Below are 19,384 nucleotides of genomic sequence, written 5' to 3' on the forward strand. Positions count from 1 at the left end.
CTGACTTCTCCATTGACTTGGCTTGTCAGACGGTCGCAAAAGGGGATCACGGGACTCCGGGACACTGCAACCGTCATAAATACGAGTCAGTTGCCAAGCCTCTAAGTTTTGATCATGTGACCCTGGGGGTTTCTGCAACGGTCGTTAAGTGTGAAAAACGGCCACAAGTCCCTATTTCCAGTGCTGTTGTAGCTTTGAATGTACATGAAACGATTTGTTGTAAGACAAGGACGGTCTGTGCATTTCTTCTTTCCCTACTACTCTTATTGTTCGTATTTTATTTTGTTTTTGTTTTGTTTTTTTTAGATTCCTAAAGGAAAAATAGAAAAAAACCCACAAGTCAGTTGCTGTCACAAGAGCCTCGGGGATGAGCTGGGCACACAGAAGAAAGAAACGGACGATTGGATTTTATGATTATTTTGAAATGTGTCCCGTTTTTTGAAACCCACTTCCGGCGTTGGCGAGCTTGGGATGAAAGGGAGAGAGAATTAAGGCACTGAAGCCCTCAACGGAAGGGGAATTAAAGCGTCCTTCTGAAACTGTCCTTCAGGCTCATTCTTCATTGCTTCTTACGTTCACCTGCCTTTGAGCTGTGGCACCAACGGATCCATCGTCTTGGCTGGGCTCAAGCGATCTCCACCACCGCTTACCGGATCCAAACTCTGGGATCCCCTCCCTTCTTCCTCCAGGGAAGGGATGGGATCAGCTGATCGACGGTTTCCCCTTCCTCGCCTATTTTCTCCTCGTCCCTCAAAGGATTTTGCAAACAGGCCTCCTACACAGAAGATGAAAAACGGGGAGACTTCGAAACCAAGGGATTAGACGGAGGGTCTCGCCACTAGATAGAATTTAGGACTCGTCACGAAGCCTGACATCGTACGTTCGGTCCACAGCTAATTCACGGGCCTGAGGCTCAAATAATTTTTTTGTTTTAATCTAGCAGATCTATTGGCCTTTGGCTAGGAGTGGGTGGGATACTGTTTTATTTCTTGAGGAGAAAATGGAGGAGCTGAGAGGATTTTCCCGTGGTGCTTAGAGCAGGAGATGGACATGTTTCCCATTGGGAGTCCATAGGACCTCTTGGGCCATGTTGAGAAGATTGACTTCCATTGGTTAGGCCAATGGCCAACCCTTCTTGAAGACCCTAGATTGGAGAAGAAGTCTTTCCTTAGAAGTCGGGCAAGGTGCTTCTGGTTCTGCTTTCGCCAGGGGAGAACGCAAAAAGGGCATTCCCTCCCAGCTGGGTGAATGGCTGTGTTTGGTGTGACTCTCACACCATATCTCCTTTCACTCACTCCATCTGTCCATCACACCCAGATCCAGAGGAGGTTCGTTGGAAAGAGAACAGGCTTCTAGAGCAGAGACTCATGTAGAGTCACAGAAGATACCTCTTGGTGGCCTTGAGATCGCCCCCAAATTAGTCCAGCTAATTTGATGGGCGTCCTTCCAAGCCAGCCCAGGAGAACGCTCGGCTATTCAAGTTGGATTTGCATCATGCTAAGAACTAATGGTCTGGCTTGGATCCGGGGTTAGTGGTCAGCCATGGTTTATAGTGTAAACTGTCTCCCTTACCAAAGGCATGTTGAAGTACAGTCTTAGCATGATGTGTAAATCGAGCTGCAAACTTTGGCAATCGATGGAGAGAGCCCAAGGTGTGCCTTGCCCAAACCAAGCTACCCATGGTTTAGGAACACCCTGCTTTGGTCCTGAGTTCAAGCCGTATCATAGAACCTGAAAGCTCGCAGAAAGAGATTCAGAGGTTCCTGGTTTGGGGTTGCTGAGATGGCCAAATCCGAGGGATCTTTTGATACCCGTGGTGTTCACCCGGACTTCCGTTCCAAGCCTCACCTCTGCTAAAAGCCCATGACTCGGTCTGCAGCTCTCCTGCAGGAAGGGAATTCAGATTTCCCTTCTAGGAAGTGCCTATGGATAACAGGTTCTGTTCATCCTACAGCCCCCTTACTAAGAATTAAGGATGTTTTTTTTTTCAGGGTCAGCTATAGGAACGGTCTGATGCAGGGTTTCTCAACCTCGGGGTGGGGGTGGGGCTTTAAGAGCAGGTGGACTTCAACTCCCAGAATTCTCAAGCCGGCCCAGATGTTGATCGATTTAATGTTGGGAGGCATGGCCAAGAAAATCTTGTCTGTTCCAAGACCTTGAACCTTTCTTTCTGCCTTTATCTTGCCAACTCGGCTGGGCTGGCTAAGACGGTTTGCCAATCGTAGGAAGCAGATGGCACTGACCCGAAGCCTTGCTGAGCTTCCCGGGGATCTGTTTGCCCATCGGCATGACTTTTTATTTCGCTAATATTCTTTTAGCCACCCAACATCTTTCATGCAGATCTTGATTTCTTTCTCGTTTCGGCCTGTTTGTTCAGCGTTCTGTCCTCTCTGCGTCTCCCAGCTCACTTTTAAGCCCCTGTTCTTTTAATTTATTAAATTATTTTGCATGGCGCCTCTCGAAATCCACCCCACCCCCTCCCCTTTTCTCGCACGGCCATTCCCACATTTATTTATTTCAGCTTTTCCCAACCCCATCCTTGCTTGCGGACTCCTACGTTGGGCAAGGGGTTGGACTAGAAGACCTCCAAGATCCCTCCCAGCCCTTTGGCTCGATGATCCATCTCAGCCAAATTTCACTGTGATTCCAGCCCTTCTCGGCTCTCGTCTGGTCTCAAGTTCCACCCCCAGTTTTTAATTCCGTTTTGGGGCTACGCCATCAAATCCAAGTGGCGGCTTGGTCAGCGTCCCAAAAGAGCCGAAGATCCTTCTCAAAAACTTGTAGCCTTGTAGCAGATTGGCCAAGAAGGTAATTGCTGTGTGCCGAGTTCGAGAGACTGCCGGGTTTTGAACTCGTCTCTTCTCAGGAGGCTCTGCACTTTGGGGAGCCAGAAGGGAGCTGGGATTGCAGCTTCAACTAGCTGTGCCTGCAACCCAATTGGAAAGACAGACCAATCTATAAGAACAGGGACGGTGAAATCTCATTTCTCCATCCAAAGAGGTGAAACCGATGCGCTAGAATCGATTTTCCAAGGAATTTTGTGGGATTCCCTGCCTACGTTAAAAGCATTGCCAAGAGAACTTGAATTTTCCTGACATTTTTTTGGGTGGAGAAGGTTGTAAGCAGAAATGTGAAGAGTTGGAAGCTGAAGTAGACATTGGAAACACCCTCCAAATCGGCTAAACTTCTGATCAATGTCCGTTTGTGGATATAATTGCCCCATTATAACTCTTTCAACATCCTCACCGTTAAAATATCTGGTGGAAGAAAAGCAAAACTTGACTGCTACGAACCTCAGCGAGCTAGGAACAAGTCTAGGAGTGGTCAGCTTGGATTTGCTGAAGATTGGGTGACCACAAGCCCAGGAAACTAAATTGAGCCTCCAATCTTGGGAACAGTCTACCTGTGGGGATCAGAGGTTGGGGGGGGGAAACAAAGGCACAGCCTTCTCTGGGCTTTGGTTTACTGCAGCTCTCAACCTGCAGCGTATTTGGGGTGGGCATGAAAATTCAGGGAGGGGGGCATTCCCCCCCCCCACAAATTGTTACCCTGGTGGGCCAGGCTAACCCCGCCCTGCCCCAACCTCCCTCAAGCAGACTAGCCTTCCAGGTTTCCTACCTTACAGGGAGAGTTTGAGGAAGCCCAAAGCAAAAATAGAATAAAATAAAGTTACAGCATGATTTGGGCAAGATAGCTTTCCTATTTGGTATTCGATTTAGGAAACTCCAGTTTGGGACAGTTTGCTGAATTATTGGCTCGAAAATAAAATGACCTGAAATTTTTCTTCTTCTTTTGCACCTGGGGTTCTCCAAAATAAACATCCCGACATAGTTTAAAATTCCCCATTTTTTTTTTTTTAATTCTCCTTTCTCAAATCTGGCGTCCTTAGAAAAGGACCTTTTGAACCTTTTTGGGAGCAAGTTCCCTTTTTTTCCCAAAAATAAAATCTTTAAAAATGCTTCTTGTTTGGTGCATCAATGGATCTAAAGATCTCGCTAGATCATTCCTGATCAGGAACGTCTATGCGGATGGATAGATAGATAGATAGATAGATAGATAGATAGACAGACAGACAGACAGACAGACCCAACTTTGTTTCCCACAAACCAAGGTTACAATTGATCCATGGTTTCAATCTCCTTTTTTTATCCAGGTGCAAAGACTTATATATATATATATATACATACATACATACATAAGACGAGCTCTGCCATCATTAAATTAGGGAAGGACCTGCCAGATCAGTTATCAACTGCCCAGCTTAACGTTTTTTGCAAATCTTGAGATGACATGGGTTTAATTTGGAAAAAAAAGAAGTGGATTTAAAATATAAAGGAAGGGAAAGTTATCAATTCTTTTTTCAACCCTGGAATAAGAGCGAATGCCCAGGACTCGTTTTCTTTGAAACGGTTATTTTTTCATGCAGCAGTAGAGAAAAATAAGGACAGAGAACTGTTATCTGCCCTTAAATTTTAATTCTATTATTTTTTGGGTTGCCTATTTTACTGGGGATTTTGCTTCCCAAGGCTTAGTCCCTCTCCCCCCACCAAGATGGCTGGGGGAAAAAAAATACTTAGGAAATCATGGTGCCAAAAACGCTGAATCCCAACCTGTGTTTTGACTTGGAAGGCTCGTTTTGAGATTTATTTATTTTTTAATTTCACCCCGGAAACTTTCGTACATATCGCGTAATAAATTGAAATGTTTTCAAAATCATCCTGATTCAGAATATTGTCCCTCAACCCCGGGGAACCCCAGATAGAGACCCTATGTTAGAAATATATATATATATATATATATTTGAAAAGTTTCATCTATGCTTAAAAAGCACGCATGAAATTTTAACGCAGGGCCTTAAGAGGTATGAATTTGAAGTAGGTAAGTAACACCACCAGTTTCTAACAGGTTTTTCCTCTTCGATTAGAATCAGACTAAAAAGACGAGATTATCCTGGCCACTCAACTCATCCTCTACTCTTGCTAACGCCCGTTCTTACCATCTGTAAATAGACGAGAGAGAAAAAAAAAATATTTACTGAAAAACTGTGTTTTAACGCTGAGTATTTTTCAAAAATTCTGCGTCCTTCGCATCCCTCCTTCTCATGCTTGAAGTGTCAAAAAGATTTAAAGGAAAAAAAAAAACCCACCAAATTATATTTTAACATAAAACGTCAAGCACTTTTATTTTGGTTTTTCGTTTTTTTCGTTTGTTTTTTTTTTAATGGTTTACTTCTGTGTGTTTAGGCACTGGATTTCTTTTTTTATGTAGGTTTTTTGGTGGCGACTTAAATGTGTGTGTATGTATGATTTTCCTAGCTGAAAAAAAAAAAATGTGTAAAGAAAATCCGAGTTCTAGTGTTTTTTTGACTCATTTTATTTCTGGCGACAGAATTCAATCAAATAAAGTGCTTCCATTTGAAAGCGAGCGAAGGCTTGGGCTGTGATTTGTGCATGTTCGGTGTGGATTTATTTAGAAATGTACAAAATTAGGGGGGGGGGAAACAATGACAAACTTTGCACCTATATACTTGCAACAGAATACAGGTGTGGACCTTGATTTACGAGCAGAATTTCCATTGCTAAGAAAACTGAGGGTGAAGTGAATCATGACTAATTTTACCTTTTTTTTGCCATGGATGTTAAGCAAATCATTAGCAATTGTTAAGTGAATCATGCAGTCTGTCATGGCTGCATTCTTTCTTTCCTCCCTTTCCTTCTTTCTTACTTCTTTCCTTCATTCCTCCTCCCTTTCTCATTCTCATTTTTCTTTCCCCCTCCCTCCCACTCTTCCTTCTTTCTTTCTCTCTTCCACCTTCTTCTCATTCTTTCTTTTCCTTCCTCGCTTCCTCCCTCCCACTCTCCTTCCTTCATTATTCCTCCCTCCCACCTTCTCTTTCCTTTCCTTTCCACCTTTCTCCTCTTACAGTTTGGGTGGGACTAATTTTGTCATGGCTGCAGGGAAGGATTGGTTTTAAAAAAGAAAGGGAAATTCACCCCAGCCGGCCACGAGTTACTAACCCCAGAAGGAAAACACTTGTGACACCAAGCAGAGCTCAGAACAGCGGCTTTGGGAACTTTAAAAAAAAAAAAGAAATGAAAAGACGAATGAAAGAAAATGAGCATCGTTTTTGGACAATTTGGAAAAAGGAGACCAATTTTTTACCCCCAAAATATCAGGGACGGAGGGGGGGGGTAGTTAGTTCTCAAATCTGAATTTTAACTCAAATTTAGAAGCGTTGGGAAGTCGTATTTCAAAGCAAAGATCTTCATTGTCAAGGACAGGTCGTCCTCGACTTACGACCCACCGTCGAACCCCAAATTTATGTTGCTCAGAAAATGCGTTGAGTTTTGCCCCCTTTGACTTTTCTTGCCGCTGTTTAAATGAGTCGCTGCAGCTGTTAAATCGGCGCGCACATGCACACTGGAGCCGAGCTAGGGCAACGCTTGCGTGCCCACAGATATGGCTCCATGTGCCACCTGTGGCACGCATGCCGTAGGTTTGCCGTCACGGCCCCAGGATTTTAAATATGCAATCCTCGATCAGTTCCTGTGCTCCCAGCCTTCCCAGCGTAAGGAAATTAAAGCTGGGCCTGGGGAGTTAAAAATGACACCCCTTCCCCTTCGTTTTTTTTCTATAGGGCTGACCCTTGGCTACAGCTCAGGGGATAACAGTAGCTCACCCAGCTCAGGGGACTTGGCGCAGATCGAAGCAAAAGCAACATCGGCAGACTTTTGAATGCGAGCGAGTTTTATTGGCTGATGTTCTCGGCAAGAAAAAAAATAATAATAATCCATTTTGGGCACCGGGATGACTTGTCTGAGGTCCCAGTCTCTGCAAAGTAGGTCCAGGCAGGACGATGGAAAAACAAGGCTGCCCCTCCTAGAGAACTCTGGGAGGGGGAGAAAACGACAAAGACAGGTGGCATCCAGCAGGTACGAGAGATGAAGCCAAGAAACTTGGCTAGGGTCTCTTTTTAGGTGGGTCACCAACCCAGCCTTTGCCATCGAAGTCTCGTCTCCAAAGCAGCTTCTCCCAAGTCCACATTTTCATTCTGCATCTGTTCCTCCTCCTTTCTCCAGAAAAATAATAATAATAATAAACTGGCTTGTTGAGGATGATGCCATTCCAACCTGGCTCGAAAAGGGAGATTGTGGGCAGGTGTGCGAGTCTGGGGAGAAAGGTGCCAAGTGGCAAATCGCTAGGACAGTTAAGAATCTCTGCGCTCTCTCTCTCTCTCTCTCTCTCTCTCTCTCTCTCTCTCTCTCTCTCTCTCTCTCTCTCTCTCTCTCTCTCGAGGATTAGCAAACCGGGAGTCTGTCGAAGAAGTGAAAAGCGGAGACGTCCCAAGAGGCCAGCTCTTAGTTCACGTCCAAAGCGGGACTGCCATTTGCCTAGGGAAAAAACTGAGTTTTTCCATCTTGCCCTAAGCATCATCCAGGCGGATGAGAAAGTCACACGTCCCCGAAGAAAAATTCTGCAGGATATGCTCAACCTCTTTTCAGCGCAAGGATGTAGAGGGTTCCCTCAACTTCTGTGTAATATTTGGGCTGCGTAATATTTCTGGCTGTGTTAAAGAACCACCGGATGAAAATTCAAGGGTGTTTTGTCGATGTGGCTCGAGGCCCGTGCTTGGTTTTAAGGGTACCAGTGTTACCAGTTTGTGCTGGGCAATAATTGGGGCTGGCGGGGAGGGGGGGGTCAGAGACGAGAAGGACCAAGGACAATCCATTCCTTGCAAATAAATAGATAAATAGAAGGGAATTGGGAGTTCCAGCCAACCGCTTTTGATCCGTATGGGTGAAGGGAGGAATATATATATATATATATATTGTGTGTGCCACAAAAAACCCCAAACCCTGTCAAACGATGAGGTTCTTTCCAGGTTTCTTGAAGCCAGGTGGCTTCAAAATCTCTCCTGCAGGTGCCCCTCCCCCATCCCCACCTCCAGGTAAAAATTCAGAAGAGGAACTAAAAGGAGAACCAAGACAAGGGTGCACTTTCTCCTTGGAGCCTCAAGAACAGATCAAAGGCCAGCAAGGTGACGAAGGAGAATGGCGATGACACCGGCTCCTTCCAAGGGCAACCCAAAATTTCTCCCCAAAGAACCCTTTCCCGACTTCGGCAGGTGATGGGATGAGAAGGCAGGAAAACCAAACCGGAGCAGGTGCTCATTCTGGCCTGGAACGGGACGATTTTGGGGACAAATTCGCCTGTCAGATCCCCTCCCCGACCCTCCTGGCAAAGAGGGACGGAGACGCGACCGAGCCTCGAATTAAGATTGGTGGCCAAGGGGCTGGCTGGGGACAGGGCAGGGGGTGGTAGTGGTGAGAGCAGTGGCTGGATGTGGGTTGACTTCCAAGACGCAGGAGGAGTTTGACGGGGGAGCAGCCGACCTAAGGGAAGGAAGGAAGGAAGGAGGGAGAAGTCAAGAATAAAGACACAGGTAGCCTTGGACTTATGACCACCACCGAGCCCAAAATTTCTGCTGCTAAAGGACACGTTCGTTAAGTGAGTTTCGCCCCGTTCTATGACCTTTCTGGCCACTGTTGCTAAGTGAATCAGTGCAGCTGCTAAATTTAGGAACACGGTCGCAAAAGGGGGTTAAGTGACGTCCCCCCTCCCCTGAGGGACACTGCGACCGTCATAAATATGAGCCGGTGGCCAAGCGTCTGAATTTTGATCACAAAGTAAGTCACTTTTTCCAGTGGCGGCGTAAGTTCGAACGGTCACTAAATGAACTGTTGTAAGTCGAGGACTAACTGCAACAATTTTTTTTAAAAAAACCAGAGTTTTAAAGAATTTTTAAAAAGGTGCAGAGGTCAGTTCCTTCGCTGGACTCAGAATACATCTTTAAACAGATTAACAGACTTGGAAGGGACCTTGCGGGTCATCTAGTCCAACCCCCTGCCCAACCACCAACCCGTCTGGCTCTACCTGGGATCAAATTCACAACCTCCTGATTGTGAGGCAAGAGCTCCACCTCTAGGCCACAGCAGCTGAATACAGGTAGCCCCCCCGCCCCCCGACTTACAGCTATTCATTTAGTGAGTGGTATACTAAAGCTACAGCAGCACTGGGGAAAAAATGAGTTGAGCCGTTTTATGACGGTTTTGCAGCATTCCTGTGGTATAAACAATACAGGCAGGATGCAAATGTCGACCCTGTAATTTACTGTATTTTTTGGAGTATAAGACGTACCTTTTTCCTCCCTAAAAGGGGATGAAAATTTAGGGGTAGCCCCGCCCACCCACTGGCCCCCCACCCTTTGGCCTCCGCCTCCCAGCAATTTACCTCCTTGCAGCAAACAGCAAGAAGAAACAGCTCCTTTCAGCTTCAGCACAGCCTAATTAGGACAAGTTGATTGGATCGGCCTCCCGACTCTCAGCTGATTTGCTCTCAGCTGTTTTGCGCAGGGCCTCTGCTGCTTGCTGCAAGGAGGTAAATTGCTCGGAGCAGATTTTTTTTTCCTTGTGCTAATCAAGCTATGCTGAAAACGAAAATGAAAGTAAAGCAGGCTGTTTGCTGCAACCAGGCAAAATTGCTGGGAGGCAGAGGCAGATTTCTCTTTCTTGTTTTCCTCACCAAAAAAGGTAAGTGCGTCTTATAGTCCGGAGCGTCTTATGCTCCGAAAAATACAGTAAACCAAGCAACCGGATGGCTGAAGGTACGTCCACTTTTGGGTTCTCCAGGCAGCTCACCTGAATGCGCCCCTCGTTTTTTAAACAGCTCTGGTCTCGGCTTCGATCTTCTGTTCCCCGTGGAGACTTTCCACCTCCTGCACCTGGGCCACGTTTTGCCGGATGGCGATTTCGGGGCCTCCGCCGTAGAGCGTGCTCAAGTAGATCCAGGTCTCCTCCGAGATCTGCCCGTAATCGGCTCCTGGAAAAAGACACGAGGGCCGATCAGGAGAGATTCTGGCAGCATTTGAACTCAAGAGCCTCTATCAATATTATCATCGTAATTGTACATTATACTCTTCTTTCTCCCTTCCCCCTTTTCAATTTTCTCTGGTGCCATCTAGATTTGATAGATAGAATAAATTTGAAAAGAAATTGAAAGAAAGTATATATGATTAGAATATAGGAACTGCTCGGATACCAGACAAGAAGAATATTATATAGCAAAGAAGATAGAAAGGAGAGGGAGTAGTAGAGGGTAGGAAGAGGAGAGGGAGTGAGAGGAAAGGAAGAAAGGGAAAAGGAAGGAAAGACAGGGGACAGGAGTAGGAGAGAAGGCCAGAAGGGGGAAAGAAGAGGAGTGGGGGAAAGGAAGGGGAAGTAGGGGAGAGGAGAGGAGGAAGGAGAAAGTAGGAAAGGAGAGGAGGTTGGGAAGGGGAAGCAAGGAGAAGAAGAAGGTGGCTTCTTATGAAAAGAGGGAAGAAAAGGTAGAAGAGCAACTCCGAAGGTAATTAAAAGGTCTTATTTTAATGCTTTCTTTAAGGAAAATATATACATATATGATTAATTATGTATAAGAAAATGTACATTTTATATTATGTGTATAAAAGGAAATAAAACTGAAAAAACTTTTCAAAAAAAAGAACTCAAGAGCCTGAAACCCCGTTCGAGGCAAGTTGGGTTTTTCAGTCTTTGATTGGCCCGACGGAGACTCTTCCTTACCCTGTTTGACTTGCATGTGGCCGCTTCCTTTGGCCACGGCAATTTTGGTGTTGTCGATCGGACCAGGAGGCTCTGCGGGAAATAAAAACCGGGTTTGTGAGTTGTTTGTTGGGGAATGTGCAGCGTTGAGGGCGGCCTCCTGCTCTGGATGTGGTTTAGCCAAAGGCAGGATACAAATACTTTTTTTTTTTTGGTCTTTTAATGACTCCCGTAATCCCTTGTATCCGGGTGGAGTCGGGGCAACTGAATGGAGCTGAGTCTTTACTGACCGGATGCCCTTCCTGTCGCCAATGCGGAGTTTGCAGCAGATATATTCTCATTGTGCCCAGAGAGAGAAATATCTGCCTCTACCTAGGATTGAACTCACAGCCTCCTGATTGGGGAGGCGAGAGCTCCACCTCATGGCCACCACTCCAGGATACAGATACAATGAAATAAAATAAAATGAAATAAAACAAAACAAAGAAATAATAAAATAAAATAAGAAAACAAAACAGAAACGAGATTTTAAAAAAAAATATGAAATGGAATGGAATAAAGACAATAAATAACCAAGCGACCTCGGGAACTGAAGCGCAATCCCCCCCCCTCGTTAACGAAAGGTTACCGTTTAGTAAAACCAGCGTCCTCGTTCAAGGACGGCTACACAAATCAAAGGAGGCGATTCAACCAAGTGGCCTCGACGCCCTTAATGCAACGGCTTCCCCCCTTCCTAGACTTAATTGTGACAGTCGCAATCACGAGGCTGGGCATTGTCGGAAAGGACCGAGGAAGAGGAGCATCGATTGCCCGGGAGCCCAGTTTTCATCCCGCCGTTTCCAATCAGCGGTGAAGCGGATGTCGCTTCCTGGTCCACATCTTTGTGGGGGTCCCCATCTCCCCCCCCAACGTCTCACCGTTGTCCTTCCCTTTGACGAAGGCTTCCCACTCACGGAACCACTGCATACTGATGCAGAAAATGACGCTTGGACACTCCTCCGCCTGGAAAGCTTTGTTCAGCTGGAGGGGGGATGAAAGGGGGAGAGGTCAGGCGGGGGTGGGGGTGGGGGGGAAATGAAACCTCCCAGGGGGTCAATCAGAACAGAGCTGGGAGGGACCTTGGAGGTCTTCTAGTCCAACCCTCTGCTCAGGCAGGCAGGAAGCCCTATACCATTCCAGACAAGTGACCGTCCAGTCTTTTCTTAAAAGCCTCCAGTGATGGAGCAACCACAACTTCTGGTGGCAAGCAGTTCCACTGGTTAATTGTCCTCACTGTTAGGAAGTTTCTCCTTAATTCCAGGTTGCTTCTCTCCTCGGTTAGTTTCCATCCGTTGCTTCTTGTCCTGCCCTCAGGGGGCTTTGGAGAATAGCTTGACTCCCTCTTCTTTGGGGCAGCCCCTCAAATACTGGAAGACGGTTATTACGTCCCCACTAATCCTTCTTTTCTCCAGACTAGTCATATCCAGTTCCTGCAACCGTTCTTCATATATTTTTGTCTCCAAGCCCCTAATCATCTTACTTGCTCTTCTCTGCACTTTTCACATATTTTTTCTCATGTGGGGACCAAAACTAGATGCCATATTCCAGGTTGGCCTTACTAGAGGATTTATAAAGGGTCCCTCAAAAATCTCATTCACTGGGGAGACCCCCCAAAGTGAAGAAGGCTGCTGCAACGGAGCCATTAAAACTCTTTAAATCTGTTTTTCGGGGCAACGCACATACCCAATGGATAGATCTCGGCTCCTGGCCGCCACTGTGACTCTTTTGAGCAAGCCTTGCAAGTTCTTTGGCTTGCAAAAAAAAATTAATTAATTAAAAAATTAAAAATGGGGCAAATCTCACTTAACAAATGTCTCGCTTAACGACAGAAATTTTGGGCTCAATTGTGGTCGTAAGTGTACACTCTTTGGGGTAAATCCCAGGCTGTTGTCTGCATACTCCGGATCTCCCTTTCCAGCTTCCGAATTTTTTTTTTTCAATTGGGAGGGGGCCCTTTGCAAACCCAGCCAGCCTCTCCCACTGAACCCAGTGTTGTCATGACTCCCAACCCCACCAGGCCAACTGGGGGGAGACGGGGGGGGGGAGACGGATGACGTTACCTTGATGAACGTGTCAATCTCCATTTTCCTCCGCTTAGCCAGGGCTTCGATCTCCACCTGGCACACCGAACAGACGTAGAGGTGATTCACGGCTGGGCCACCCCCAAACCTGAGCACGGAAAGAAAACAGGTGCTGAAAACTCAAATAGCGCCTTGTTGCGTCCCGGGATTGAACCCCTGCAAGGGATACTCTACTCCGGACTGAGAAGGTGGATTTTCCTGGGTCTTGTCACTCGGGAGATCAGGAGGCATTTTACAGGAAGTCCTCAACTTATAACCAGAGGTGAAATTCAACCGGTTCGGACTGGCTTGGGCGAACTGGTAGGGACGATTTGAATTGGTTCGCCAAACCGGTAAAAATCACTCCTGGTTGGCCCCGCCCACACCTTCCCGCTCCCCTACTCACCACTCTCCCCTTCCAGCCACTCGCCCCATTCAACCTTAAATGCTGCAGCAGAGAGAATCCGAAATTTTCTCTCTCCATTCTCAGCGGAGCTGCTGCAACCGGTCCCTTTAAGGTAATCCCCGGGAGGGAGGGGGCCAGGAGGAGGACCATAAAGGGAGCAGCAGCTCCGCTGTGAATGGAGAGAGAAAAGTTTGGCTTCTCTCTGCCACAGCATTCACTATGAGCCCTTCTGGTGCTCATACACACATTTTTCCCTACTGGGTTCTGTGGGTGTGGCTTGGTTGGGGGGGGTCATGTGACTGGGCGTGGCTGTGAGTGACATCGGGTTGGCCACGCCCACTCAGTCACAGGACTCCCCCCCCAAAAAAATAGGGAAAAAATTGGAAAAAAAAATTGAATGTCACCACTGCTTATAACCATCCATTCAGCGGCCATTTGAAGTGTGAAATGAACACAGGTGGCCCTCGACTTGCGAGCACAACAGAGTCCCAAATTAATTTTGTTCGGCGAGACATTTGTGAAGTGAGTTTGGGCCCATTTCTTGCCGTAGTTGTTAAGTGAATCACTGCAGCTAAACCCGGTTCTTAAAATGAATCTGGCTTCCCCGTTCACTGTTACTTAACAACTGTGGCAAGGAAGGTCATAAAATGGGGGAAAACTCACTTAACAACTGTTTCTGTGTCATGATTAAAAGTTAGAATGAGAGAGAGAAATAAGAGAAAGGGGGACTGTTAGTGTCTACGCTTTTATATAATAAAATAAAAGCAATAATAAGAGAAAACGTGGAATAATTGAATAACGACAGCCTGCAACTTAATATAAATGTGTATTATTATTATTAGAAATATATAAGTTGGTTGAGTGTAATAACTATGGTTAATTCTACTAGTTTTATTTGTATTAGAATGTATCACACCCAGGGGCCACACTGTTCACGCACTGATATGTTTCTAAATAAATAAATACATAAAAATTTAAAAAAACTTTCTGTTTAGCAACAGAAATGTTGGGCTCACTTGTAAGTCGTAAGTCGAGGATTAACTTTATTAAAACTAAACAACCTGTGTGAGGCAACCGAATCTAACCTGCCCAATAAAATAGCAGCACAATGATAACGGTTCTTAAGGAAGGGGGACACGTCCTGTGTTTCCCTGAACATTCCTTCTTCTCCTGCAAATGGTTTTCCTGGGGATGGACAGGAGACCAAGAGGAAAAGAACACTAACTTCCAACAGTGGCTGAACCGCTGGAAGAGGAAACTCCTTACCTGTTATACAGGTATTCCCAAACATTCTGGGGCAGAATCACCACCAGATCGTCAATATAATGGTATTTATTCGGTGGAATTCCTATGGGGAAAGATGAACAGAGAGAGTTAAGAACTGGGCCATAGGAAGTTATCAAGGAACTGAACAATAGGACTTTCAACCAGTTCTCGCATTTATGACCATCTGTGGTGATTCCACAATTATGTGGGCAATTGTCTCGTATTTATGATGGTTGTAGAGTCCTAGGAGGGTCACGGCATCACTGTTTGAGACCCTCCCAACCGGCTTCGGACAAGCGAAGTGTGTGGGGAGGGCAGCAAGGAAATCACTTAACGACCAGAGCAAAAAAAAAAGCAGCCAAAGACAGATGCACATTTCACATTTATCTCTGTCAAGGCTGTATCCCAGGGTTACCTACAGCAGCCTAGGGGAGGTCAACCCTCGAAATTGTTCCGTTGGGAGTGAGATTGATGACACACCCTGAGGGAAGGGGGGGAAACAGGGTCATAATTGAAGCATAAATTATGTAGGGTCAGAGCTGGGAACACTTGGGAGCATGCCGACATGAAGCTCCTAATAAATAACTGGATTTTTTTTGAAGCTTGGCTCGAGACTCATGATTTAATTAGAGCATCCGTCGGAACCCTGACAAAGATTGAAAAATGGGGCAAAACTCACTTAACAACATAAATTTTAGGCTCAATTGGGGTCGTACGTTGAGGGCTATTTGTATTTGAAAAAAAATAAATAGGCTAAGGAACTCCCCAAAGTCTCAAAATCCCAAGGAAACCCCCGAATGTTATTCTGCAACGAATTTGCTGAAGAGAAGCACAAAGGACGACAACAACACGCAGCACCCGCTCACCTCCGTGGGAGCAGAGGAAAGTGTGGTTGCTGATGGGTCCGGGCTCTGTGAAGGTGTTGAATTTGTTCAGCCATTCGCGGGAGATGTAAAACTGCAGCAGGCCGGGCTCCTTCATGGTGGCCAACGAGACAACTTTCTGGCGCTCCCGGACAGCCTCCTCGCTGCTTTTTCTGTAGGACGTTTCGAAAGAAACAAGAGGAGGAAATAAAAGAGTTTGGTCTTGTAGAAAAGGCACCAGGGCTACAAAGTGGGAGACGGTGAGTTCTAGTCTCGCCTTAGATATGAAAGCTGGCTGGTGGCTTCGGGCCATTCACCAGGAGATGGGTGTGTTATAGTCCCATTTTAGGCATAAAATCCGGCCGGGTGACCTCAGGTCAATCACCAGGAGACAGTGAGTTCTAGTCCTACCTTAAGGCATGAAAGTCAGCTGGGCGCCTTTGGGTTAATCATCAGGAGATGGTGAGTTCCAGTCCCACCTTATGCATGAAAACTGGCTAGGTGATTTTGGACCAATCACCAGGAGACGGTGAGTTCTAGTCCTGCCTTAGGCATGAAAGTCAGCTGGGTGCCTTTGGGTTAATTGAGTTCTAGTCCCAACTTAGGCACGAAAACTGGCTAGATGATCTTGAGCCAATCACTAGGAGACAGTGAGTTCTTGTCCCACCTTAGCTATGAAAGCCGGCTGGGTGACTTTGGGCCAATCACCAGGTGACGGTGTGATGGTGGGCTCAACTGTGGTCGTAAATCGAGGACTACCTGAAACAAGATTACCCTTACCTGTAAAACAAGACGTAAGCCTCGGCGTTCTGCACGACCGTTTCGTGCACTTCTGTCACGTACTGGTCGTCAAATTCGTACCACTGGCCGTTGATCATGTTCTGGCAATAGGCGATGTAATGTCCACCTAGGACCGAGAGGCCGAGAATTGAAGCGGGGTCCTGACCCAGCGGCCTGCGTTTCCAGAATCCGTTCAGAGGAGCCGAGGGACACGAAGGAAGGGGACTTACTGCCGGCCGTGCCGTGGTGGCAAATCACCGAGAGGAGATCGTAGTTGGTGACTTTGGAGACGCTCTCCTTGGCCAGGAAGGGCCGGAGGTCCAGGCCTTCCAGGGGGAAGGAAACGTGGCTGTTGATTTTAAAGGAGTACATGACTTCGTGCCGGAAACGCTTCAGGTGGATGCAGAGGACCTGGGGGGGCAGGCAGGGAGGAAGAGTTTGGAAAATGTCTGCAGGGATCATAACCCACTAGCTGCTCTTGAGGAAGTCACCATTCTCCCCCCCACTCCCTTTTTCTCATCTTTCCTTCCTTCTTTCCCTTCCTCTGTTCCTTCCTTCTCCCTTTCTCTTCCTTCCTTCTTCTTTTTTCCCTCCCTCCCTTCCTTCCTTCCTTCCCTTCCCTTCCCTTTTCTCATCTCTTTCCTTTCCCATATTTTTCAGAGTAGAAGATGCATTTTCCCCACCCACCCTAAGAGGCTGAAAATTTGGGTGTGTCTTATACTCCAAATGTCACTTTTTCGAAGCTTTTTTCGAGCCCTAACGAGGCGCTAGCGAGGAAAGCGATCTTCCGCCTTTCACCTGCTTCTCTCTCCGACTATCAGCTGTGCTTTAGAAGCTATTTTTTATCCCCAACCAGGCGCATGCAAGCGTAGCGCACACGCTCTCAAAACCAGCGAACTAATGTGCATGAAGCTAACCAAACTAAGGACGCTAACCAGATGAATACCTGCTGGCAGAATTCTTTTTTTTCCTATTTTCCTCCTCAAAAACTAAGGTGCGTCTTATATTCTGGTGCATCTTATACTCTGAAAAATAGAGGACTTCCTTTCCTTTTTCCCTTCCCTTTCCCCAAAAGTGCTTCCTCAAGAGGCAACTGGACTTTCTTTGTTTTTCCTTGAAGATGTTTCCCTTCTCATCCAAGAAGCTTCTTCGGTTCTGACCAAATGGTGGAGAATCCCTTTTCTTTCCTTTCCATTAACCAAGGGAGAAATTTAGCCGAACGTTGCTGACAAAACCCAAGCAAAGGGGAACGGCTCACCTCAGGCAGCTGCAGCACTTTACAATACTTGACTCCGTTCCGCAACCTGGAGGAGGAACCAAAAGAGAAAAAAAAGGATTCACCCAGGATTTCTCAAACGTGGCAACTTTTAAGGTATCTGGACTTCAACTCCAGGAATTCCCCAGTCAACTTTCCTTGACCCGCTAATTTAGTCGCTTCCAATTTTAATCTCCCAATGAGATGCTGAGCGTCGTTTCTCAAAATTTGCAAAATTGGGAGCCACCTGTTGTGGCCTGCCAGCAGCCAGCAGAGCTGGTAGCAGATTCGGACAGTGAGGAGGTTGGGGAGGAACCTGGGCCAGTCCTGGAGTCTGGGGAAGGCTCTGATGAGGGCTCTGTGTCGGAGGCAGAGAGGGGGCCAGGGCCGTATGCCAGTTATCAGCTGCCTTCGGGGTCGGACATCAGTGAGGCAGATGAACAGCTGGGGCCTGTTCCCAGTGTGCGCATGCGCAGAGTTGCCAGACAAAGGGAACAGCTAAAGAACAAGGGTCGACTCAGGAGTAAAGCCACAGGTGGACAGTGAAGGGCCCCTCCCAGAGGGAATAAAAGAGCAAAAGGGGAGTGAAGTTTGCAGAAGACAATTAGTTCATTCCTGCATTCTTGCCAAGTATTGCAGGCGTCTGAAAGATATCGGCCTGGCCACTCTCCAAGCCTGATCAAGGTCGGTCATTGTGAACAAACTTGAAAGACTGTGGGAGAGGGAAGACTTTGCTGGAGAGGAATTCACTGTCAATTAAATAAAAGGGGCTTTTGACGGGACGAGGACTCGGCTTCGGGCTGCTGGGGAAGCCTAGATCAGAACACCACCAGGGAAAATATCTGGGAAGGGAGGGTGGGAAAAGGGACTTACTTTTTACATTTTTCACAGCTATACATGTTGTCGCCTAGAAGAGAAAGCAAGGTGAAGGCAGAAGTGGTTAGGGTGCCCTAACCCACATTGCTCATTTCTTCCTCGCTCTCTCAACTCCCTCTGCCCAAAAAGAAAACTATGCAAGGCTGACTTGGGTTGGGCTTCGATAGGGGACCACCAGGTGATCAAACTGGAAAATTAAAACACAAACCCCACATGTCTACCAATAGTCATCGAATTACTTTTTACAATCACAACTGGGACCAGCACAGCCACTGCTAAGCAAGGCAGTTATTCAGCGAGTCCCATCTGATTATGTGATTCTTCTTTTTCTTTTTTGGCATGGTTAAGCGAACCACTGCAGTTGTTAAGCGAATCATCCGGTCGTTAACCGAAACTGGCTCCCCTCCCCCCAATGGACTTTTGCTTGTGGCAAGCTGGCTGGGAAGGTGTCAAATGGCCGATCAGGTAACCCAAGGATGTCGCAACAGTCGTAAATCCTTGCCAGTGCCCGAATTTTGATTCTATGACCCTGGGAATGCTGTGACGGCTGTAAGTACGAGAGCTAATAAGTCAAGGACAACTTGCAAACCCCACCCACCACACCCCTTTTCTTTCGAGGGCCTGGGTGTGTAAGCAGCCCAAGAGGCTTCTAAGCAGCCTTCCTCCCTGCAAACACACCTTTCAACTCGTCGGCAGCGAAAAAGGCAGCCAGGCAGTCTTCCAGAGTAACGACGGGGCCCCAAAACCAGCTGGGGATACAGGAGACCACAAACCTGGAGAAGACAAGGAGAAAGGAGGTGCTGTGTGAGTCACTATGGACCTGACACCCTGCTTGTAATTATGGATTTGCAGCTGGAAAACCACTCGTGTGTGTGTGTATCATTCTGAGCCCCAATTCTGGACCAGGTTAGGCTCCAAACTGATCTTTTGCACTGGTAAAAATTAAAGTCGACTACAGAAGGCTGAGGGCCAATTGTCTTACATTCAGTGTCAGAGAATTTGGTTTTCAACCATCAACGATATTTTAAGATTCGCTTGCAGACGTTTCACTACCCGAATAGGTAACATCATCAGTGCTAGAAGGCAGCACTGGGTGGAAGCTAGCTCCCTTCCAGCGCTGATGATGTTACCTAGTTTGGTAGTGAAATGTCCGTAAGAAAACCACCAACCTAAATCTTCTCCCTTTTAAAATTTTAAAATTTAAATTTTAAACACTAATTTTAATTTGTTTAATTATGGGA

At 46.7% G+C, this 19,384-nt stretch overlaps 2 protein-coding genes across 26 annotated transcripts in view; one reads left to right on the forward strand and one right to left on the reverse strand.

The window, feature by feature from the left end:
• The window catches only part of FNBP1 (formin binding protein 1), a 62,003-nt gene extending 56,579 nt beyond the window's left edge, over positions 1 to 5,424 (forward strand). For all 22 annotated transcript variants that reach the window (XM_060683869.2, XM_087879588.1, XM_087879589.1 and 19 more), the window contains one exon: positions 307 to 5,424. In XM_060683869.2, the coding sequence (XP_060539852.1) occupies positions 307 to 314 (8 nt within the window). In that variant the 3' untranslated portion in view covers positions 315 to 5,424. The remainder of the gene's footprint in view (positions 1 to 306) is intronic.
• Positions 5,425 to 6,726: 1,302 nt separating this feature from the next.
• The window catches only part of USP20 (ubiquitin specific peptidase 20), a 28,115-nt gene continuing 15,457 nt past the window's right edge, over positions 6,727 to 19,384 (reverse strand). The window contains exons 14-25 of one of the 4 annotated variants that reach the window (XR_009620639.2): positions 18,822 to 18,916; positions 18,141 to 18,174; positions 17,271 to 17,316; positions 16,243 to 16,423; positions 16,013 to 16,139; positions 15,236 to 15,405; positions 14,370 to 14,451; positions 12,698 to 12,806; positions 11,516 to 11,618; positions 10,620 to 10,691; positions 9,583 to 9,879; positions 6,727 to 8,393 (exon numbers count right to left, since the gene is read on the reverse strand). Coding sequence is in view for 3 of the 4 variants with exons in the window: in XM_060683848.2 (XP_060539831.1) it covers positions 9,719 to 9,879; positions 10,620 to 10,691; positions 11,516 to 11,618; positions 12,698 to 12,806; positions 14,370 to 14,451; positions 15,236 to 15,405; positions 16,013 to 16,139; positions 16,243 to 16,423; positions 17,271 to 17,316; positions 18,141 to 18,174; positions 18,822 to 18,916 (1,180 nt within the window). In the remaining variant the exon portion in view is untranslated. The remainder of the gene's footprint in view (positions 8,394 to 9,582; positions 9,880 to 10,619; positions 10,692 to 11,515; positions 11,619 to 12,697; positions 12,807 to 14,369; positions 14,452 to 15,235; positions 15,406 to 16,012; positions 16,140 to 16,242; positions 16,424 to 17,270; positions 17,317 to 18,140; positions 18,175 to 18,821; positions 18,917 to 19,384) is intronic. The other 3 variants (XM_060683848.2, XM_060683847.2, XM_060683846.2) reach the window with 3 other exon arrangements.

The sequence above is a fragment of the Pantherophis guttatus genome, chromosome 16 (assembly GCF_059756535.1).
Source record: "Pantherophis guttatus breed Tessera chromosome 16, ASM5975653v1, whole genome shotgun sequence".
NCBI classification, from domain to species: domain Eukaryota; kingdom Metazoa; phylum Chordata; class Lepidosauria; order Squamata; family Colubridae; genus Pantherophis; species Pantherophis guttatus.